Below are 25,619 nucleotides of genomic sequence, written 5' to 3'. Positions count from 1 at the left end.
TATACAGGACCCCCTACTCCATCTATACAGTACATGTATACAGGACCCCCTACTTCATCTATACAGGATATGTATACAGGACCCCCTACTCCATCTATACAGGACATGTATACAGGACCCCCTACTCCATCTATACAGGACATGTATACAGGACCCCCTACTCAATCTATACAGGACATGTATACAGGACCCCCTACTCCATCTATACAGGACATGTATACAGACCCCCTACTCCATCTATACAGGACATGTATACAGGACCTCCTACTCCATCTATACAGGACATGTATATACAGGACCCCCTACTCCATCTATACAGGACATGTATATACAGGGCCCCCTACTCCATCTATACAGGACATGTATATACAGGGCCCCCTACTCCATCTATACAGGACATGTATATACAGGCCCCCCTACTCCATCTATAAAGTACATGTATATACAGGGCCCCCTACTGCATCTATAAAGTACATGTATATACAGGGCCCCCTACTCCATCTGTACAGTACATGTATATACAGGGCACTACAGGTATACCAAACTGTGACTTGATAACACTGTCATACCAGACCTGACCAATACCGCCATACTGTGACTGGATAACACTGCCATACCACACCTGACCAATACCGACACACTGTGACTGGATAACACTGCCACACCAGACCTGACCAATATCGCCATACTGTGACTGGATAACACCGCCACACCAGACCTGACCAATACCGCCACATTGTGACTGGAAAACACCGCCACACCAGACCTGACCAATACCGCCATACTGTGACTCGATAACACCGCCATACCAGACATGACCAATACCGCCACACTGTGACTAAATAGCACTGCCATACCAGACCTGATCAATACCGCCATTCTGTGACTGGATAATACCGCCATACCCCCCTCGAAAAGACACCAGATTTTCTGGCAAGTCTCAATGGGAGGGTACTGCCCCTCTGCAAGGTGCTACCCTACGCACCAGACCATGGGTGCCTAATGGTAAATACGACCCTGCAGGTATACAGGACACTACAGGTATACAGGACCCCAAAACTATACACTACAGGTGCATGGGACCTCCACCAACTATATACTACAGGTATACAGGACCCCAAAACTATACACTACAGGTATACAGGACCTCCACCAACTATATACTTCAGGTATACAGGACCTCTACCAAATATATACTACAGGTATACAGGACCCCAAACTATACACTACAGGTATACAGGACCCTAAAACTATACCCTACAGGTATACAGGAACTCCACCAACTATATACTACAGGTATACAGCACCTTCACCAACTCTATACTACAGGTGTCAGGAACCGGACAGCAAGACAAGACACAGTGAGCCCTAAGCTCAGCCCCGCCCACTGTCCTCTACCTATTTGCCACAATCCGCCCTAAGATGGCGGCGAGCAACTGGGCGTCAGTCCCTGCACTGGCTAGGTGGGACACAAAGACAAGACAGACAGACAAAACACAATAAAGAATGGTCGACAGTCCGGGTCACAACAATCGGGCAGCAAAAGTACAAAATCACAATCCAAAGGCGAGGTCAATAAACAGGCAATATGGTCAGGGCAGGCGGCAAGCAGGAATGGTCAGAAATACAAAGCAGAGTCAGAATAAACAGAGCAAGAATAGCAAACACAGAACCAGGCAGAGACAAGCTCAATATCCGGCAGTGAGAGGCAGGCTGGCAGACACTATATAGGAGACCAGAGGTCCAGTGCAGAAGCTGATTGGACCAGACCCCTAATCTCCTCAGAACACCTGGGGCAAGAGCAACCTGACTGGCAGGGAGAACAGTCTGTCAGACTAGCTAACCAGCATCAGAGTTAACTCCGGAGTGGCCAGGAGTATCTCAGGCAAAGCGGGTGTGGCTGAACACACAGAAGGAAATAGAGCAGTGTTCAGACAAGGTTCAGGTTACTGCTCAAGACACACAAAACACTGAAATCAGCGCCATCTCAGCCGCGCAGCACGAGCCGAGGGGCGCACGGAGTTCATCCCAGGCACATTCATGACAGTACCCCCCCTTTTATGAGGGGCCACCGGACCCTCACTCAATAAACCAGAAGTATGCGGAAAATTACCTCTTACCACACAGGTTTGAATATCACTAGCAATATCGCTATCAGTCTCCCACTCGTCAGCAGAGGACTCTGAGTTATAGACAGATGAGGTACAGACAGAGTTATCATCACCACAATTTTCATTTACATCAGGCACAGGTATGGCAGGATTATCAGAGGAACAATTTATGCCAATTTCACCAATTGTTACCTGTGCGCCCAGATGACCTTCCTGGTAGTCATCTGGACGCTGATGATGTTCTGATCGCTGGGGACGGATGGGGCAATGGCTGATGTAGTGACCACCGTTCCCGCAGTAAAAGCACAGGCCATTGTCTCTCCGGAATTCTTGTCTGGTCCTGACAATCAATGCTCCCATCTGCATAGGTTCCTCCTCTGAGACAACAGGGAGGAAAGGTTTTTCAGCAGGAAAAGAAGAAGATTTGAAGAGGTCAGAGTTTGCTTTCGCCCTCTTCCTGTCACGGAGTCTGCGGTCGATACTAATGGCCAAGGCCATGGTCTCTTTAAGGGTTGGAGGATCTGGGTGACCTACCCAGGCATCCTTAATGGCCTCTGCCAATCCTTGCTTAAAGTAAGCCTTCAAAGCTGGTTCACACCAAGCAGTCACCACACTAAATTTTCTAAACTCGGAACAGTATTCCTCTGCTGGTCGTTTACCCTGACGGAGAGAGAATAGGTTATTCTCTGCCAATGCCCTGTCATCAGGTTGAGCATATATAGTACCCAGGGACAAAAAGAATTTCTCCAAGCTATTCCATTCCTCCGCCTCAGGGGGAATTTTGAGAGCCCAAGCCTGAGGATCTCCCTGAAGTAGTGAGACCACAATACCAACCTTCTCCTGCTCAGAAGGGAAGTGATTGATCCGAAAAAACAACATGCAAGCACCCCTAAAGGACTCAAACTTTTCCATATCACCAGAAAATCTATCAGGGAGCAACATGACCGGTTTTCTAGGCCTTTCCACCACTGGGGGCGCTACCACAGCATTATTCTGGTTGACGGACAAAACTTGAACCTGTTTAGCTAGGTCTTCAACCAGGCAAGACAAAGCCTCCATCTTAGCAACCAGGTTAGAATCCATTAACTGGGTGATCTGGTTTGCCAGTTTGACCACCAGGCCTGACACCCCCTCCACCCGGGTAGCAAGATCTTCCACAGTAGCCATGGCACCAGAGGGGGCAGTATATATATTAGGCCGGATATTCTGTCAGGAACCGGACAGCAAGACAAGACACAGTGAGCCCTAAGCTCAGCCCCGCCCACTGTCCTCTACCTATTTGCCACAATCCGCCCTAAGATGGCGGCGAGCAACTGGGCGTCAGTCCCTGCACTGGCTAGGTGGGACACAAAGACAAGACAGACAGACAAAACACAATAAAGAATGGTCGACAGTCCGGGTCACAACAATCGGGCAGCAAAAGTACAAAAACACAATCCAAAGGCGAGGTCAATAAACAGGCAATATGGTCAGGGCAGGCGGCAAGCAGGAATGGTCAGAAATACAAAGCAGAGTCAGAATAAACAGAGCAAGAATAGCAAACACAGAACCAGGCAGAGACAAGCTCAATATCCGGCAGTGAGAGGCAGGCTGGCAGACACTATATAGGAGACCAGAGGTCCAGTGCAGAAGCTGATTGGACCAGACCCCTAATCTCCTCAGAACACCTGGGGCAAGAGCAACCTGACTGGCAGGGAGAACAGTCTGTCAGACTAGCTAACCAGCATCAGAGTTAACTCCGGAGTGGCCAGGAGTATCTCAGGCAAAGCGGGTGTGGCTGAACACACAGAAGGAAATAGAGCAGTGTTCAGACAAGGTTCAGGTTACTGCTCAAGACACACAAAACACTGAAATCAGCGCCATCTCAGCCGCGCAGCACGAGCCGAGGGGCGCACGGAGTTCATCCCAGGCACATTCATGACAACAGGTATACAGGACCCCAAAGCTATATACTACAGGTATACAGGAACTCCACCGACTATATACTACAGATATATAGGACCCCAAACTATACACTACAGGTATACAGGACCTCCAACAACTCTATACTACAGTTATACAGGACCTTCAAACTATGCACTACAGGTATACAGGACCCCCGAACTATATACTACAGGTATACAAGACCTCCACCAATTATACACTACAGGTATCCAGGACCCTCAAACTATAAACTACAGGTATACAAGACCTCCACCAACTATACATTACAGGTATACAGCACCAACTATATACTACAGGTATACAGGACCCCAAAACTATACACTACAGGTATATAGGAACTCCACCAACTATATACTACAGGTATACAGGACCTCCCTCAACTATACACTACAGGTATACAGCCCCCCCCCCCACTACACACTACAGGTATACAGGACCCCCCAACTATACACTATAGGTATACAGCCACCCCAACTATGCACTACAGATATGCGAGACCCCTAAAAACTATACATTGTGGGTATACAGAACCCCTCCAACTATGCACTACAGGTATACACTAATTTCACTGATTAACTCAGATGAAACAATACCTTTAGCTTGGCCTCCTGGGCACCTTAGAACAAATCTAATTAACACACTGACACTTTATACCCGGGCAGCGCTGGGTACATTTTCTAGTATATATATATATATATATATATATATATATATATATATATATATATATTACGGGAGCCGCTCAGCCACTCACTGCATTTGCCGGCTCCAAACCATAGGGGAGTCGCTCATTGATAGCTAGGTAGCAGTCACAGACAGAGGGAAATAGGCAGTTCACAGTTCAAATCTTAGGGGAACATGTATCAACGGGCATACAGGGGTTTTTCGGGCGAAAGTGCCGATTTGCGCATTATTTTATTTGCAAATGGCCGATTTGCGAATAAAATATTCGCAAATCGGCACTTTCCGCTGGGTACGGAAGGGGGCGGAACGGAGGGCGCGGACTCAGAGTCCGCGCGATTCACCATCCGTTCCGCCAAAAGATACGCCAAAAACAGACTCCAGTCCTCAGCTGGCGTAGGTTTTTGGCCGTGCGCAGCGGAGCGCACGGGATTTATGTAGAGGCAGTCCGCCTCTACATAAATCCCCGTAGCGCCGGAGATGCGGGGACATTTATAAGTCTGGCGTAAAAAATGTCGGACTTAATAAATGTCCCCCTTAGTGTTTATTCACACCACAAAAACAAATGGAACAAAAATCCAGCATTACCTTCATGCTGCCATAACACATAAGTGTACAGTCCCAGCTTGGCCTTTAAGGCAGTAACAGAAGTTCCACACAAAGTTTAAGGTGTTGGTTCAGACCTCACTGCAGCAGCTGCATTGTACATAGCCCATGTCTGAATACTGTCCAACCAATCCTCCTAGACAGGTCACATACGTGTACTCCAGACTTGAGCACACACCAAATCTACCTGCCCTGACTCCCAGCTAAGCTTTGTATGCTGGGCGACACCTAAAAACCAGGAATGGCCTCTTAACTCCAGTCCTTGAGTACAGCTCTCTGCATCACTATGAGCAAGACAAGCTGAGAGGAAAATACCTCCCATCCAGCAACAAACCCCTGACTGTGTCACAATATTTAACTATATATACATATATATATTATATATAATACATATATATATATATATATATATATATATATATATATATACACTCACCGGGCCACTTTATTAGGTACACCTGTCCAACTGCCGTTACCACTTAATTTCTAATCAGCCAATCACATGGCGGCATTTAGGCATGTAGACATGGTCAAGACAATCTCCTGCAGTTCAAACCGAGCATCAGTATGGGGAAGAAAAGGGATTTGAGTGCCTTTGAACGTGGCATGGTTGTTGGTGCCAGAAGGGCTGGTCTGAGTATTTCAGAAACTGCTGATCTACTGGGATTTTCACGCACAACCATCTCTAGGGTTTACAGAGAATGGTCCGAAAAAGAAAAAACATCCAGTGAGCGGCAGTTCTGTGGGCGGAAATGCCTTGTTGATGCCAGAGGTCAGAGGAGAATGGGCAGACTGGTTCGAGCTGATAGAAAGGCAACAGTGACTCAAATAGCCAACCGTTACAACCAAGGTAGGCAGAAGAGCATCTCTGAACGCACAGTACGTCGGACTTTAAGGCAGATGGGCTACAGCAGCAGAAGACCACACCGGGTGCCACTCCTTTTAGCTAAGAACAGGAAACTGAGGCTACAATTTGCACAAGCTCATCGAAATTGGACAATAGAAGATTGGAAAAACGTTGCCTGGTCTGATGAGTCTCGATTTCTGCTGCGACATTCGGATGGTAGGGTCAGAATTTGGTGTCAACAACATGAAAGCATGGATCCATCCTGCCTTGTATCAACGGTTCAGGCTGGTGGTGGTGGTGTCATGGTGTGGGGAATATTTTCTTGGCACTCTTTGGGCCCCTTGGTACCAATTGAGCATCTTTGCAACGCCACAGCCTACCTGAGTATTGTTGCTGACCATGTCCATCCCTTTATGACCACAATGTACCCAACATCTGATGGCTACTTTCAGCAGGATAATGCGCCATGTCATAAAGATAGAATCATCTCAGACTGGTTTCTTGAACATGACAATGAGTTCACTGTACTCAAATGGCCTCCACAGTCACCAGATCTCAATCCAATAGAGCATCTTTGGGATGTGGTGGAACGGGAGATTCGCATCATGGATGTGCAGCCGACAAATCTGCGGCAACTGTGTGATGCCATCATGTCAATATGGACCAAAATCTCTGAGGAATGCTTCCAGCACCTTGTTGAATCTATGCCACGAAGAATTGAGGCTGTTCTGAAGGCAAAAGGGGGTCCAACCCGTTAGTAGCATGGTGTACCTAATAAAGTGGCCGGTGAGTGTATATATATATATACTGTATATATATATGTAAATTTTTACACATATTTTCAGCCAGGAGATGGCATTATTTCCACAAATATCTGAATACAAAACAGTTCTCACTCTTCTGTGAAGCTGTGGGCTATATATTATTAGTACTTCCTCTTTCTTTGCAGGAAGAACAGATGCAGATGCAAGGTTTTCTCTAGCAGTTCCCTCTGAATATCATTTTGTGAGCAGACTTTGTATGTGATCATCCTGGTTCATTTTTTTACAATGGCTGACATAAAACTTACAGACCAGGTGGGTACTTACAACTACCAAACATTAGTCGATTATTATTATTTGTAATGTTAAGCAGAATAGGCCGTGTTGTGAATTTTGATAAGTAGCCCTAGTGCAATGGCAGTAAGATGGGAGGGTACTGGCTGTGATGCCCTTTTTTTCTTTTTATCACCAGCACTAAGGAGAAAAAGTAAAACAGAGTCTAGAGAATAAAATAATTTTCTTTTACATGTAAAAGTATATTTTCCAATAACAGCCATTACATATCTTGCATATATAATTTAACATGCATTTCTAGTTGATGCAAGTAAAGTAAACAGAAAGATATGTGAAAATGCTGAACGGCACCATGTGGCTCAAAACTCAAGCGGGTGCACGAAGTCAGGTAGCCAGATCCAGGCTTTCAAATCCACAAATTTGGAAAAGATAAAGATCTCAATGAGAGATTGAAACGTTGCAAATTGATGGGTGATTAAATTATCGTTTATCACTGAATATTGGAGTGATGCCTCATTCAACTATTTATATGTGTCAGTGTGTTAATTAGATTTGTTTTAAGGTGCCCAGGAGGCCAATCTAAAGGTATTGTTTCATCAGTGGAATTAGTGTATACCTGTAGTGCATAGTTAGAGGGGTTCTGTATACCTACAGTGTATAGTTTTTAGGGGTCCCGCATATCTGTAGTGCATAGTTGGGGGGTGGGGGGGGCTGTATACCTATAGTGTATAGTTGGGGGAGTCCTGTATAACTGTAGTGTGTAGTTGAGGGGGGCTGTTTACCTGTAGTGTATAGTTGAGGGAGGTCCTGTATACCAGTAGTGTATAGTTGGGGGGGCTGTATACCTGTACTGTATAGTTTGGGAAGTCCTGTGTACCAGCAGTGTATAGTTGGTGAAGGTCCTGTATACCTGTACTGTATAGTTCGCGGGTCCTTTATATCTGTAGTAAATAGTTGGTGCTGTATACCTGTAATGTATAGTTGGTGGAGGTTTTGTATACCTGTAGTTTATAGTTTGAGGGTTCTGGATACCTGTAGTGTATAGTTGGTGGAGGTCTTGTATACCTGTAGAATATAGTTTGGGGGTCCTGTATACCTGTAGTGTATAGTTTGAGGGTCCTGTATACCTATATTATGTAGTTGTGGAGGTCCTGTATACCTGTATTGTAAAGTTTGGGGGTCCTGTATACCTGTAGTATAGAGTTGGTAAAGGTGCTGTATACTTGTAGTATAGAGTTGGTGGAGGTCCTGTATAGCTGTAGTGTAAAGTTTGGGGTCCTATATACCTGTAGTATATAGTTGGTGGAGTTCCTGTATACCTGTAGTGTATAGTTTTGTGGTCCTGTATACCTGTAGTGTATAGTTTGGTGTCCTGTATACCTGTAGTATAGAGTTGGTGGGGGTGCTGTATACCTGTATTATAGAGTTGGTGAAGGTTCTTTATACCTGTAGTGTATAGTTTTGGGTTTCTGTAAACCCATAGTGTACAGTTTGGGGTCCTGTATGCCTGTAGTATATAGTTGGTGGAGGTCCGGTATAACTGTAGTTTAAAGTTTGGGGGTCCTGTATACCTGTAGTATAGAGTTGGTGAAGGTGCTGTATACCTGTAGTATAGAGTTGGTGGAGGTCCTGTATACCTGTAGTGTTTAGTTTTGGGGTCCTGTATACCTGTATTGTATAGTTTGGGGTCCTATATACCTGTAGTATATAGTTGGTGGAGTTCCTGTATACTTGTAGTGTATAGTTTGGGGTCCTGTATACCTGAAGTATATAGTTGGTGGAGGTCCTGTATACCTGTAGTTTATAGTTTTGGGGTCCTGTATACCTGTAGTGTAAAGTTTGGGGTCCTATATACCTGTAGTATATAGTTGGTGGAGGTCCAGTGCACCTGTAGTGTATAGTTTTGGGGTCCTGTATACCTGTAGTGTCCTGTATACCTGCAGGGTCTTATTTACCATCATGCACCCATGGTCTGGTTCCTAGGGTAGCACCTTGCAGAGGCGCAGTACCCTCCTGTTCAGAAAATCTGGTGTCTTTTCGAGGGGGGGTATGGTAGTATTGGTCAGGTCTGGTATAGCGATGCTATTCAGTCATAGTATGGCGGTATTGGTCAGGTCTGGTATGGCGGTGTTATCCAATCACAATATGGCGGTATTGGTCAGGTCTGGTATGGCAGTGTTATTCAGTCACAGTGTGTCGGTATTGGTCAGGTCTGGTATAGTGGTGTTATCCAGTCATAGTATGGCAGTAAGGGTCAGGTCTGGTATAGCTGTGTTATCCAGTTACAGTATGGCGGTATTGGTCAGGTCTGGTATGGCAGTGTTATCCAGTCACAGTGTGGCGGTATTGGTCAGGCTTGGTGTGGCGGTGTTAAATGTGAGGTCTGGAGCTATTACCTACCTATCCTGATGCTAATTAGGGAGTGAGGATGGGGTTTAGTGCCTAGGGCAGCAGCAGCTGGTAATACTGCCCTGTATAACTGTATAGATGGAGTAGGGGGCCCTGTATACATGTACTGTATAGATGGAGTAGGGGGTCCTGTATACATGTACTGTATAGATGGAGTAGGGGGTCCTTTATACATGTACTGTATAGATGGAGTAGGGGGCCCTGTATACATGTACTATATAGATGGAGTAGGGGGTCCTGCATACATGTACTGTATAGATGGAGTAGGGGGTCCTGTATACATGTACTGTATAGATGGAGTAGGAGGTCCTGTATACATATACTGTATAGATGGAGTAGGGGGTCTACCAGTTATTTCTGTGGATCTGTTGTGAGGCAGCTGGCCCTAGCAACCATTCGCATTCCAGCTTCCTGTGAAAGCAGTAATCCTATTGGTTGCTAAGGCTCTCAACTGCCAACTGCTGGGCAGCTCCAGCTAATTATATCACCTGTGTTTGCAGTGTGGAGATTTTCCCATTCATCTCTATGGGGCGCCACTCTTCCCCTCCCCCTCCTCTACTGTACATCTGGCGGGGACGGGACCTTTGCAAAAACCTTCCCAGGCACCCAATGTATCTGTGTGCCAAATTTGGGGTCAAACGGTTCAGGCGTTTGGAAGTCTATTTGGGACAGACAGACAGACTTTCATTTTTATGATATAGATATATATACTAGAAAATGTACCAGGCGCTGCCCGGGTATAAAGTGTCAGTGTGTTAATTAGATTTTTTCCAAGGTCGCCCAGGAGGTAAATCTATGCCCTTGTGGAAATCGCCAGGAGCCCTATATATCTCTTTATACGCTATATACCTTGACAATTCTGCACTGTTTATGTAAATTGTAGCTTATGCACATTAAAAATAAATTAAAAACTTTAAACATCCTAAATACCTAATAGCCAAACTGAGATGTCATGTGATCAGACTGTATACAGAGCCTGGTTATATACAACATTAGCAGTTTTATATTTATTTATTAAAAAAAAAAAAAACGCATAGGGTCCCCCCTATTTTTATAACCAGCCGGGTTAAAAACCAAACGACAGCAGCCTGGTAACACCAGGGTGGGAAGAGCCATTGGTTTAGGCCCTCCCCAGCCTAAATCTTACCAGCCTGCTGCCGCCCGGTCCAGGAGCGCCAATTTTGACGCTCCGGGACCACTGGCACCCGGCTCTTCCCAGTACCCCTGGTGGCATTGGGTACTGGGGTAATAATAGGGGGTTAGTGTTAGCCATTTTATACCGGCTAACACTAGGCCCCAACTTAGTAATGGATTCCGTCTATTAGACGGATTCCACTACTAAGTCTATAAAGTAAAGAAATAAAGACAAGAGACAAGTTAAAAAAAAATTTTATTCAAATAAAAACACCCCCACACCCCTCATTGACCATTTTATTAAAAAAAAAAACATTAAAAAAACGCTGGTCATCGACGTAGTTCACGTAATCCGACGTAATCCACAGGATACCGATATCTGAAAAACAAAAAGGGAGAAACACACAAAAAACACACAAACAGGAGCACAACACCCATCATTGTGAGCGGTGTTGTGCACCTTACAGTATGCAGCATCTTTACAGATCGCTGCTTACAGTCTGGCCCCCAAGGGGTTAAGGGAGGATGTATTGCATCCCCCTTAACCCTTTGGGGGCCAGACTGATGTCAGACTGCACCCATCCCAGCAAGGAAGGGGTTAACTGACCCCCCCTTCCTTGCTGGGAGGGGTGCAGTGCTGGGGAGGGGGTGGGGAGAGCTCTATACTCACCCCGATGTTGCCTCTTCGCTGGTCCGCAGCACAATGAAGTCACTGTGCTGCGGACCGGCTCATTATATGTGCGCTGAGCCGATCAGCCAATCAGCTGAGCGCACATATAATTCTAAATGTTTCCTCTAATAATGCTATTGTGATAACATAATTAGAAGAAACATTTGATGTTTTCATTAAAGTAAAGTGATGATTAGTACAGAAAGCTCTTTTGCCGGCAATATGAATTAACGGCTTATGGAGCTTCCTGTACTAATTAATATTTAATTAAGAAAACACATTTTCGATTAAATAAATTCAGTTTCGTTGGTCAATAATTTAATTCTAACGAATCCATCATTGTGCAATTAAATATACTGTCAAAAAATAAATATATATATAAATATACATTTATTTATATATCTATTTATTTTAACAGTATATTTATTTGCAAAATGATGGATTAGTTTAAATTTAATTATTGAACAACGAAAGGCACTTTATTACAACGAAAATGTGTTTTATTATTTTAATATATCAACCATGAGAGACATCGGCATACTTCAGAGGATCGCAAACCCCGGTAATAGCAATTCATGTAAACTGTGTTCCCTGCTTTCCCAGATGCATCCAGAGGTGTTTGCATCACTTTCTTAAGATTTTATTTGTTATTTTTAGTTGAACCAGATTTCCAAGTAAATGACCGTATGTTTTGAGCCGCATGTCTATTTTTTCCCACGGCCGGAGTTTCATCCGCACATTTACAGCCGCATAAAAAATACAGCCGCACAGTTACATAGTGTGAACCTAGCCTTATACAGTATACAGCCTGGTTATGTACAACATTGGTAGTGTTATGCTGAGCCTGGTTATATACAACATTGATAGTTAGTGGAGGTCCTGTATACCTGTAGTGTATAGGTGGTGGAGGTCCTGTATACCTGTAGTGTATAGTTCTGGGGTCCTGTATACCTGAAGTGTGTACTTTGGGGGTCCGAGACCATAGACCATAAGTAAGGTGTGTGTGCAGAAAACCTGCAGCTTAAAATAATAAGTGCATACGCAATCCTGCATCATCACAATCTGGCCCTCTTAGGCACTACCTTTCATCCTTGGTGAGGACAACACAGAAGAGGTTTCAAAGTTTCTAATACTGTATACACTCCCCCCCCCCACTGCAGGTAACCCCCGTACTGTATAACCTCCCCCCACCTCCCGCAGGTAACCCCCGTACTGTATACACTCCAGGGCCGATTCTAGCCTTTCTGCTGCCTGAGGCTAAAATTAAAATGCCCCCCCCCCCCCCAATAATTAGTGATCAACTGCACACCTACATATATACTAGCAGCAATTATACCACACATATAGGTATATATTAGCTATAAATATACCACACACATAAAAATATACCAGCAGTCACTGTATGACACATAAACATATATGCGGACAGTGTATGTACTGCATAGTAGGTACCAGCAGTGCGTATACTGCATGCAAACACATGTACCAGCCAGGGGCGTAGCTAATGTCTCCTGGTCCCTGGTGCGAGAGGCCAACTTGGGCCCCCCTCCTTTCACGACCAAGTGATGCTATTGGTGTGTGTGTATACATATTATATATATACACATACACACACCAAGACAGATATTACTAATAACACCAGCATATTGGAAGAGAAAGTATTATCACTGTACATATTACCGCCATACTGTTACCAACCAAATCCTGTATACTGAGACCAATATTACCAGTAATACCAGTATATAGGAAGAAAAGATTACCGCCACACCACAACCACTACCATCACCACCATATTGTTACTGACCAAATCTAGTATACTAAATCACCAGTATACTAAATCACCTCATCCAGTCATATAGAGGTGGCCCCAGCACTACACAGGTTCTGTACACCATATACATTACAGTGCAGTTATATCAGGTGACTCACAGGAGACGTCTTTTCTGATCAGAGTTCTTTCCTTTTCATCTTCTTCTCCACGAATCCACAGAATCTGCCAGAGAAACATATTAGTCTCCTCACTCTTGCACCATCCTCATCTCTCTACACACTGCACATCTGTACTGTCCCCTTTACATCCTCATTTAGTGGGTAGCCCTGACTCTATGTCACCCCCTAATAATATATGCCCCCCTCTGTGTATTCCCTCTCCCCCTATGTTGCCCCCCCAAATAGATGGCCCCTCTCCCCCCATGTTGCCCTCCTTATAGATGGCCCCCTCTCCTCCACCCTCCCTTATAGATGGCCCCCTCTCCCCCACCCTCCCTTATAGATGGCCTCCTCTCCCCCCTCCATATAGATGGCCCCCTCTACCCCCTCCCTTATAAATGGCCTCCTCTCCCCCTCCCCCTCCTTATAGATGCCCCCTCTCCCCCCTCCCTTATAGATGGCCCCCTCTCCCCCCCATCCTCCCTTATAGATGTCCCCCTCTCCCCCCACCCTCCCTTATAGATGGCCCCCTCTCCCCCCACCCTCCCTTATAGATGGCCCCCTCTCCCCCCACCCTCCCTTATAGATGGCCCCCTCTCCCCCCACCCTCCCTTATAGATTGCCTCCTCTCCCCCCTCCATATAGATGGCACCCTCTAACCCCTCCCTTATAGATGGCCCCCTCTCCCCACTCCTTTATAGATGGTCCCCTCTCCCCCCACCCTCATAGATGTCCCCCTCTTTTCCCCCCACCCTTTATAGATGTCCCCATCTCCCCCCACCCTCATAGATGTCCCCATCTCCCCCCACCCTCATAGATGTCCCCCTTTCCCCCCCCCTCATAGATGTCCCCCTCTTTACCCCCCACCCTCATAGATGTCCCCCTCTACCCCCCAACCTCATAGATGTCCCCCTCTTCCCCCCCTCATAGATGTCCCCCTCCCCCCCATAGATGTCCCCCTCTCCCCCCACCCTCCCTTATAGATGGCCCCCTCTCCCCCCACCCTCCCTTATAGATGGCCCCCTCTCCCCCCACCCTCCCTTATAGATTGCCTCCTCTCCCCCCTCCATATAGATGGCACCCTCTAACCCCTCCCTTATAGATAGCCCCCTCTCCCCACTCCTTTATAGATGACCCCCTCTCCCCTCCCTTATAGATGGCTCCCTCTCCCCCCTCCATATAGATGGCACCCTCTACCGCCTCCCTTATAGATGGCCTCCTCTCCCCCCTCCTTATAGATAGCCCCCTCTCCCCCCTCCATATAGATGGCACCCTCTACCGCCTCCCTTATAGATGGTCCCCTCTCCCCCCACCCTCATAGATGTCCCCCTCTTTTCCCCCACCCTCATAGATGTCCCCCTCTTTCCCCCCACCCTCATAGATGTCCCCCTCTACCCCCCAACCTCATAGATGTCCCCCTCTCCCCCCCCCCTCATAGATGTCCCTCTTTCCCCCCACCCTCATAGATGTCCCCCTCTCCCCCCCCCCCCCCCGTGCAGGCTGATAAAAGAAAAAACAAAACAAAACTTAACTCACCTGACAACGCGCTCCCACGTTGATCCTCTCTCCTCCTGGTCTGTCCTTGGCTGCGCGGCTGCCAGGGGTGTTGCGTCTTATCCCTGGCAGCGCACGCATCCCAGAGCTCCCTGGGCGCTGGAACAGGAAGCAGCAGCCGGTGGAAGACGGAGAGTGATTGATCGGGAGGGCCTCAGGGCCCCTCGGGCCCCCTTCGTGGCGGGCCAGGTCGTGGCGGCGACCGCCGTGACCGCGGTAGCTATGCCACTGGTACCAGCTGTGTGACCAGTTACCATCATTCCCCCTGTCTCTGTGCCTTAGGCCATTTGCACACTATGTATAACACGGGCCGTTCTGTGACCCAGATGGATCACAGAGCGGCTGGTGTTACTGAAGATCATCAAGTAACTGCAGTACTGGCTGGATGATGTTCATTCCTTCTAAATTTGGGTGCGGGTCCACCCATGTACGCACCACATCCAAATTCACCGCTGCACACAATGGAGCGTACGGCCGGAGCCACACACTACATTGTGTGAACTAACAGGTTCTCTGCGGTCGTTATTCAATGAATGAGATGGAGAGATGATGATGATCTATAAAGCATGGGATCCACATAATCGCTGTACCCTCACCATGCTTTATAAGTCTCCTCCCTTGATCAAATGCAGTAATCCTCCAGAGTGCCCAGTAGAGGATTACTGCATTTGATCAAGGGAGGTGACCTACAGTATAAAGCATGGTGCACCCTGTAATGGTGGACATCACCTGATACCCCCAAACAGCATCTTTGTTGGTGATACTGACCTCCTAATAGAAGATACCCATACCCCATCCCTCAGCAAAGACCCACTTTACCAGTCAGTCCCCCCCCACACACACACACAGTGAGCACCTAAAAAACCAGCCCACCCCAGCATATATCTACTGTAAAATACACACATGCACATTCACACACACATTTACACACACACACACACACACACACACACACACATACTGTATACACTCCCCCCTGCAGGTAGCCCCCATACTGTAAACACTGCCCCCCTTGCAAATAGCCCCCATACTGTATACACTGCCCCCCTTGCAAATAGCCCCCGTACTGTATACACTCCCCCTTTGGGTAGCCCCCCATGCTGTATACACCCCCCCAGGTAGCCCCCATGCTGTATACATTCCCTAACACCCCCTTACTGTATACATTCCCCAACACCTCCCCCTAGCAGGTAAGCCCCTTACTGTATACACTGTATATACACCGTACACTGCTAGGGTGCCTTAACACCTACCGGATCCGCAGCGGATTTCACCCTGTGAATTCGCAGCGAAGTCCGCTGCGGATCCAGTGTCATTCAACCCTAGGCTCCCCTGCAGTGTTTTTAGCGCTGTGCTGCTGCTGCTGCCGGGCACAGCTCTCTCCTCACGGCTCTCGACGTCCCCTCCGAAGCAAGCTGGAGCGGTGTATGCAGCGTCCAGAGCTGTGAGGAGAGAGCAGCACATCACTGAACACACTGGAGGGGAGCCTGCACCATCTGCAACAGCAGTCTGTGCGGGCGGGATAATGGCGGCCTCTATCAGTGTAAGTTACGCTAAAATCGGCTGCTGATCCGGTAGGTGTGCAGGCAGCCTTACTCTATTTATTTCTGTGGATCTGTTGTGAGGCATCTGCCCTAGCAACCAATCAGATTCCAGCTCCCTGTGAAAATGAAAGTAGTAATCCTATTGGTTGCTAAGGCTCCCAACTGCTGTTTCAGCTGCAGCTAATTATATCACCTGTGTGTGCAGTGTGGAGATTCTCCCATTCATTTCTATGGAGCGCCGCTCTTCCCCCTCCCCCTCCCCTCCTGTACATCTGGCAGGGACGGGACCTTCACTATAACCTTCCCGGGCACCCAATGTATCTGTGGGCCAAATTTGGGGTCATACGGTTCAGGCGTTTGGAAGTCTATACGCAACAGACAGACAGACAGACTTTCATTTTTATGAGATATGTATATATATTAGAAAATGTACCCGGCGCTGCCCGGGTATAAAGTGTCAGTGTGTTAATTAAATTTATTCTAAGGTGCCCAGAAGGCCAATCTACAGTATGTCCTTGTTTTTTTGTTTAAGTGGAAATTGCCAGTAGCCCTATATGCCCCTATATACCCGACAGTTCTGCACTGTTTATGTAAATTGTAGCTTATGCACATTAGAAATAAACTAAAAACTTCAAACATCCGTCCTCTATACCTGTACTGTGTAGTTGGGGGGGCTGTATGCCTGTAGTGTATAGTTGAGGGAGGTCCTATATACCAGTAGTGTATAGCTGGTAGAGGTCCTGTATACCTGTACTGTATAGTTGGGGGTCCTGTATAGCTGTAATATATAGTTGGTGAAGGTACTCTATACCTGTAATGTATAGTTGGTGGAGGTCTTCTATACCCGTAGTTTATAGTTTGAGGGTCCTGGATACCTGTAGTGTATAGTGGGTAGAGGTCTTGTATACCTGTAGTGTATAGTTTGGGGGTCCTGTATACCTGTAGTATAGAGTTGGAGGAGGTCCTGTATCCCTGTAGTGTATATTTTTGGGGTTCTGTATACATTTGGTGTATAGTTTGGGGTCCTGTATACCTGTAAAATATAGTTGGTGGAGGTCCTGTATACCTGTAGTGTATAGTTTGGGATCCTTTAAATCTGTAGTATAGAGTTGGTGGGGGTGCTATATACCTGTAGTATATAGTTGATGGAGGTCCTGTATACCTGTGGTGTATAGTTTTGGGTTACTCTATACCTGTAGCGTATAGGAGGTATACAGGAGGTCCTGTATACCTGTAGTATATACTTTGAAGTCCTGTATACCTGTAGTATATAGTTGATGGAGGTCCTGTATACCTGTAGTGTATAGTTGGTGGAGGTCCTGTATACCTGTAGTGTATAGTTTTGGGGTCCTGTATACCTGAAGTGTTCTGTAGTATATAGTTTGGGGGTCCTGTATACCTGCACTGTATAGTTTGAGGGTCCTGTACACCTGTAGTATATATTTGGTGCTGTTACTGTATACCTGTAGTGTATAGTTTTTGGTCCTGTATACCTGTAGTATAGAGTTCGTGGGGGGGGGCCGTATACCTGTAGTATAGAGTTGGTGGAGGTCCTGTATACCTGTAGTGTATAATTTGGGGTCCTGTATACCTGTAGTATATAGTTGGTGGAGGTCCCGTGCACCTGTAGTGTATAGTTTTGGGGTCCTGTATACCTGTAGTGTACTGTATACGTGCAGGGTCGTATTTACCATTACTAGAAACAAAATATAAGACAGCGCTCCATAGCGTAATTCAGACAGGGCTGAAGTGGTGAAAGTAAGCACACAGAACTCTCACCTGAGTAGGTTGTGCTGATTTAAGTCACAACTCTTACTGATAGCATGTGAATGAACCGCAGCCACTCCAGACTAATCCTTTTTAGACACTTGATAAAGAGACCGGACCGGTCTCGAAACACGTTGTGTCGCTGGCATAATTATTTTAATAAATTTTATGATATTTTATATCACTATTACTTCTTGGACTTGGCCTGTTTTACCCGCCTTGGAGTGGAGGAGGATACTGACTGTATTTACCATTAGGCACTCTTGGTCTGTCTAGGGCAGCACCTTGCATGGGGGCAGCAACAGGGAGCAGGGGGAAGGAAACAACTTTTTTTTTTTTTTTTTCTAGTCTTCCACCTCCTGTTCAAACTTGCCAGAAAAATGTAGTGTCTTTTTGAAGGGGGGTTTGGTAGTATTGGTCAGGTCTGGTGTGGCAGTGTTATCCAGTCACGGTATGGTGGTATTGGTCAGGTCTGGTGTGGTGGTGTTATCCAGTCACAGTGTGGTGGTATTGGTCAGGTCTGGTATGGCGGTTTTATCCAGTCACAGTGTGGTGGTATTGGTCAGGTCTGGTATGGCGGTGTTATCCAGTCACAGTATGGCGGTATTCATCAGGTCTGGTATGGCAGTGTTATCCAGTCACAGTGTGGTGGTATTGGTCAGGTCTGGTATGGCAGTGTTATCCAGTCACAGTATGGCGGTATTGGTCAGGTCTAATATGGTGGTGTTAAATGTGACGTCTGGAGCTATTACCTACCGATTTATTCTGATGCTAATTAGTGAGTGAAGATGGGCCGTCCTCAGGTTTAGTGCTTAGGGCAGCAGCAGCTGGTAATACGGCCCTGTATACATGTACTGTATAGATGGAGTAGGGGGTCCTGTATACATGTACTGTATAGATGGAGTAGGGGGTCCTGTATACATGTACTGTATAAATGAAGTAGGGGGTCTACCAGTTACTTCTGTGGATGTTTTGAGGCAGCTGCCCTAGCAACCACAGCTCCCTGTGAAAATAGAAGTTGTAATCCTATTGGTTGCTAAGGCTCCCAACTGCTGTTTACTGCTGGGCAGCTGCAGCTAATTATGTCACCTGTGTGTGCAGTATGGAGATTTTCCCATTCATTTCTATGGGGCGGTCTTCCGCACCCCCCTCCTCTCCTGTACATTTGGCAAGGACGGGACCTTCGCTCTAACCTTCCCGGGCATCCAATGTATCTGTGTGCCAAATTTGGGGTCAAATGGTTGAGGCGTTTGGAAGTCTATATGGGACAGACAGACAGACTTTTTATTTTTATGATATAGATATATATTTTTTTTTATTCATTTATTTTTTTCCATAAATGATTATTGAACTTTTTCCAGCTACTTAACTTAAGTTGTTTATTGTTGATTTATTTTTAAAGAATTGCAGATTTTTTATGTGTTTATTGGATTACTTCAATGTATGAATTCAATGCACATTTATGGTTTGATTGGTACTTCCATAGTTTGGTTACTTTGCCTGCATGCTGGAGTTGGCATTAATGTATTGGAAATAGTTATTTTTTATTTTATCAGGAAATCTTGCATTTGCATAAATTGTATAAAGGCCCTCCTATGTAGTACTGGGCTGCTTGCTGACCTTTTTCAGAATTATCCTCACCCCATGAGGTATGATCTTGCATGCAGCCCCAGACCAAGAAAGATTGAGAGTCATATTGTGTTTCTTCCAATGGCGCCAGCAGTTGTTGCCTTCTCACAAAGCTGCTTGCCCATTGTTCTGTAGCCCATCCCAGCCTTGTGCTGCTCTACCATTATGTCCCTGGTGTTTTTAGACAGCTGATTGGTTTTGGCAATAGTGGAGAGGTTAAAGTGTTATTGATTGTGTTGATTTCACGGCAAAACTTGCATCATCGAATCTGCTGAGAACTTCATATGTGTAAACACACCATAAAGCAATACACTCAGACTGCATCTTTGAATGTTCATTGGGGGAATCAGGAGAGATTGCTGTCAGATAAATGAACATTTAATTGATAGCTTTCAATTAAATCGTGCCTTGTGCAGATATATCCCAAATGTATTGCATTTGTTTACATGTTGTACAGCCTGGTACGTCTCATTGACCTTCATTGCAAAGCTAATTAAATATGCCCTCCTGTATGTGATCTAGTGCAATAATCACTCAGTTTAGCCCTGGGAAGGAAGGGGGGCTTTTATTAAGATTTGGGTTACTAGGAAGAAGCATTGTGTGTATCACGGCATATAGGACTGTTGCACCCCTACCAAATAATGTTGTACTGAATACAAAATATACAAAAAGATCATTCGGTGACTCACAGGTGACGTCATCTTTGATCTACGGTGTCACTTTCTTTTTCCTCTCCATCTGGCCCAGAGCACCATGATGACTTCTTGCAGCTACAATTCGTTTCGTCAGAACCTGGCAGACAAACATCTTAGGCTTCCACACATTTCTAGCAACTTCCTATCAACTTTCCCCTCCTTATAGGCTCCCAAACTATAGTATAGTAATCTGCTGTTTGGTGCACAAAAGTCAGTAGGTATCTGGGTTGCCTCCTATATGCAGGATCCCCTGTTGTGCCCCCATATAGTAATAATACCCCCTGTTCTGCTGTGCCCCCATATAGTAATAATACCACTGGTGGGCCTCCATATAGTAAAAATGTCCTCCTGCTGTACCCTCCGTATAGTAATAATGTCCTCCTGCATTACCTCCATATAGTAATAATAATGCCCCCCTGCAATGCCCCACATGTACTAATAATGTCCCCCTGCATTGCCCCACATATACTAATAATAATGCTCCCCTGCATTGCCCCACATATACCAATAATGTCCCCCTGCATTGTCCCCCATATGCTAATAATGCCCCCCTGCATTGCCCCACATATAGCAATAATGTCCCCCTGCATTGGCCCCATATAGTAATAATGTCCTCCTGCATTGCCCCCATATACTAATAATAATGTCCCTTGTATTGTCCTTCATATAGTAATAATGTCCCTCTGCATTGCCCCCATATAGTAATAATGTCCCCCTGCATTGTCCCCCATATAGTAATAATGTCCCCCTGCATTGTCCCCATATGGTAATAATGACCCCTGCATTGCCCAAATATAGTAATAATGTCCCCCTGCATTGTCCCCATATAGTAATAATGTCCCCCTGCATTATCCTACATATAGAAATAATGTCCTCCTGCATTGTCCCTAATATAGTAAAAGTGTCCACCTGCATTATCCCCCATATAGTTATAATGTCCCCCTGCATGACCACCCGAAAGGGGACCCTGGGAGCACTCCAACTGTCACAATCTTTATCTTTCTCTTCTTTATAGATTTACTTTTCCTGTTCTACTGATTGCTTTATAGTAATACTTTTTTATTGTATAAGATTTATTCAGACATTTTCCATTTTCTGTTAAATGGTTATTTTCACTTGTCAAATGCTGTTAACATACTGTCCTATGGCGTCTGTGTGCGACTCATATATATATTTATATAAAATATATTTATAACTGCATTGCCCTCATTTACTAATAATAATGTCCCCCTGCATTGTCCCTTATATAGTAATATTATCCCCCTGCATTGTCCCCCATAAAGTAATAATATCCCCATGCATTGTCCTCATATAGTTACAATGTCACAGTAGGGCAGCACTCTCTGTCCGGGGAGAGAGGGGTTACAGCTATGGAGAGATTACCTTCATAGTCCTGTCCCCTGATGGAAGCCCCAGCCTGAAGTGGATCTACTATGATTTGAAAGGTGAGGAAGACTTCCTGCGTCAGAGTATAGTGCTGTAGACCACGCTATGCAGACCCTGCCCCTCCTCCACTGACACTCCCACCAAGTTCAGGGAGCTTTTAAACCAAAGCAATGCTCTAAAACCAAATCCCAATTTTTAAAAACTGTGAGCTCATAAACCAAAACGATCTTAAACCAAGTTACTCTTAAACCAAGATACCACTGTAGTTATAATGTCCCCCTGCATTGTCCCTCATATACTTATAATGTCCCACTGCATTGCCGCCAAATAGTTATAATGTCCCCCTGCATTGTCCCCCATATAATTATAATGTCCCCCTGCATTGTCCCCCATATAATTATAATGTCCCCCTGCATTGTCCCCCATATAGTTATAATGTCCCTCTGCATTGTCCCCCATATAGTTATAATGTCCCCCTGCATTTCCGCATATACTAATAAAAATGTCCCCCTGCATTGCCCCCATATCCTAATAATACTGCCCCCCTTTATAGTCCCCCATATAGTTATAATGTCCCCCTGCATTGCCGCATATACTAATAAAAATGTCCCCCTGTATAGTCCCCCTAATAGTTATAATGTCCCCCTGCATAGTCCCCCTAATAGCTATAATTTTCCCCTGCGTCAGAGTACAGTGCTGTAGACCACACTATGCAGACCCTGCGCCTCCTCCACTCACACTCCCACCCAGTTCAAGGAGCTCTTAAACCAAAGCAATGCTCTAAAACCAAATCCCAATTTTTTAAAACTGTGAGCTCCTAACCAAAACGATATTAAACGAAGTTACTCTTAAACCAAGGTACCACTGTAGTTTTAATGTCCCCCTGCATTGTCCCCCATATTGTTATAATGTCCCCCTGCATTGTCCCTCGTATACTTATAATGTCCCCCTGCATTGCCCCCATATAGTTATAATGTCCCTCTGCATTGTCCCCCATATCATTATATTGTCCCCCTGCATAGTCCCCCATATAGTTATAATGTCCCCCTGCATTGCTGCATATATTAATAAAAATGTCCCCCTGCATAGTCCCCCATATAGTTATAATGTCCTCCTGTATTGCCGCATATACTAATAAAAATGTCCCCCTGCATAGTCCCCCAAATAATTATAATGCCCCCCTGCACAGTCTCCCATATAGTTATAATGTCCCCCTGCATTGCCCCCATATACTAATAATAATGTCCCCCTGCATTGTCCCCCATGTAGTTATAATGTCCCCCTGCATAGTCCCCCATATAGTTATAATGTCCCCCTGCATTGGCCCATATACTAATAATAATGTCCCCCGTATAGTTAGAATGTCCCCCTGCATTGTCCTCCATATAGTTATAATGTCCCCCGCATAGTCCCCCATATAGTTATAATGTCCCCCTGCATTGCCCCCATATACTAATAATAATGTCCCCCTGCATTAACCTTCAGCCTCCCTACCCCCGGCACTGAGGACATCAGTAAGGGCGGAAGAGTGGTGCCCAGAGCTTTGTGGAATCTGGGGTCGTAGGTCCTGGGTGGGCGCCGATGCAGGAAGTGCGCGGGGGCCTGGAGCGGACTGGCCCTGATCATAGCTATGTCAGATCATTACTACATCAGATTTCTGACTATATAATGATAAAGTAATGAGCTTATGTACAGTAGTAATGTCCCAATGTAATAATAATCTGATACAGTGATCTTTTGTAGTATTGGCCTTATGTAATAATGATCTGATGCAGTAATGCTCTGATGCGGTAATGAGTACAGATAAGCGAGCTGCAAATTTAAGTCTGGGTTTGGCAACTTCTCTGAACCCATATACAAGAGCTTATGTATTGTGCTAAAACAGGACGGCCTAAGGTACCACTGTAGTTATAATGTCCCCCTGCATTGTCCCCCCATATACTTATAATGTCCCCCTGCATAGTCCCCCATATAGTTATAATGTCCCCCTGCATTGCCCCCATATACTAATAATAATGTCCCCCTGCATTGTCCCCCATGTAGTTATAATGTCCCCCTGCATAGTCTCCCATATAGTTATAATGTCTCCCTGCATTGCCCCATATACTAATAATAATGTCCCCCTATAGTTATAATGTCCCCCTGCATTGTCCTCCATATAGTTATAATGTCCCCCTGCATAGTCGCCCATATAGTTATAATGTCCCCCTGCATTGTCCCCATATAGTTATAATGTCCCTCTGCATAGTCCCCCATATAGCTATAATGTCCCCCCTGCATTGCCCCCATATAGTTGTAATGTCCCCCGCATAGTCCCCCATATAGTCATGATGTCCCCCTGCATTCCCCATATAGTTATAATGTCCCCCGCATAGTCCTCCATATAGTTATAATGTCCCCCTGCATTGCCCCCATATACTAATAATAATGTCCCCCTGCATTAACCTTCAGCCTCCCTACCCCCGGCGCTGAGGACATCAGTAAGGGCGGAAGAGTGGTGCCCAGAGCTTTGTGGCATCTAGGGTCGTAGGTCCTGGGTGGGCGCCGATGCAGGGAGTGCGCGGGGGCCTGGAGCAGACTGGCCCTGATCATAACTATGTCAGATCATTACTACAGTATATCAGATTTCTGACTACATAATGATAAAGTAATGAGCTTATGTACAGTAGTAATGTCCCAATGTAATAATAATCTGACACCGTGACCTTTTGTAGTATTGGCCTTATGTAATAATGATCTGATGCAGTAATGCTCTGATGCAGTAATGAGTACAGATAAGCGAGCTGCAAATTTAAGTCTGGGTTTGGCAACTTCTCTGAACCCATATACACGAGCTTATGTATTGAGCTAAAACAGGACAGCCTAAGGACCCCAAAACAGAAAAAATGTCTGTATATGTACACTGTTAGCATGGCAGGAATGTTGAAATTTATTTATTCTGGAATAGTGCCTTTAAAAAGGTATAGGAAATAATATTTATTATCAAGTTACAATAGTGCCTGCCAAGAGGAATGATGTAGATGGGCAAGTAAATAATCAGTTCTTGAAGCCCAAGTGTTAAAAGGAGGAAAATGAGGTGTGAGTGTGAGTGTAAATGTGAATGCAAGTGGCCACGTGCAATAAAGGTGACAAACGCCGAATAATGATGGCCTTTGATAGACATCTGGATCAGTTGAAATGGTGGGTCTTGTGGGTACATACCGAAATGGAATTGGAAATGGAAGTAAGGGCAAAAACTGGGTCATGGATGTCCAAGACTTACTGATGTCTTTTTTAGCTTTGTACCCACAAATAATGTCCATGGTGGTCACAACCATCTATGTTGCCATGTGGCTATGCATACTGCCTTAAAAAGACTTTTTATGCCAAGCAAGCATACGCCTGTGGACCTCTGTGAAGTGTGCAAAATGGCTTTCCTTTTAACCCTTTGAGGACCAAACAAATTTTTGTTTTTATCTCCATGTCTTTAAAACACCACAGCTCTTTCTTTTTTTTCACCTACAGTTCCATATGAGGTCTTTTTCTTTAAATCTCTTTTTATTGAAAAGTGCACAAATATAAAAATGATGTACACATGGGAAAGAATTAGAGGCCAGCAGAGAAACATAATAAGCCAGATAATATAAAAACACAACAGATCCATCTATAACTAAGAAAA

General features: G+C 45.3%; 1 protein-coding gene across 3 annotated transcripts in view; it reads left to right on the top strand.

The window, feature by feature from the left end:
• Positions 1-7,150: 7,150 nt before the first annotated feature.
• ANKRD44 (ankyrin repeat domain 44) overlaps positions 7,151-25,619 on the top strand; it is a 552,838-nt gene continuing 534,369 nt past the window's right edge. For all 3 annotated transcript variants that reach the window (XR_011364562.1, XM_069983563.1, XM_069983562.1), the window contains exon 1: positions 7,151-7,265. Coding sequence is in view for 2 of the 3 variants with exons in the window: in XM_069983563.1 (XP_069839664.1) it covers positions 7,239-7,265 (27 nt within the window). In the remaining variant the exon portion in view is untranslated. The remainder of the gene's footprint in view (positions 7,266-25,619) is intronic.

Source organism: Dendropsophus ebraccatus, chromosome 9, assembly GCF_027789765.1.
Source record: "Dendropsophus ebraccatus isolate aDenEbr1 chromosome 9, aDenEbr1.pat, whole genome shotgun sequence".
NCBI classification, from domain to species: Eukaryota; Metazoa; Chordata; class Amphibia; order Anura; family Hylidae; genus Dendropsophus; species Dendropsophus ebraccatus.
This window is presented reverse-complemented; position numbering and strand designations above follow the sequence as displayed.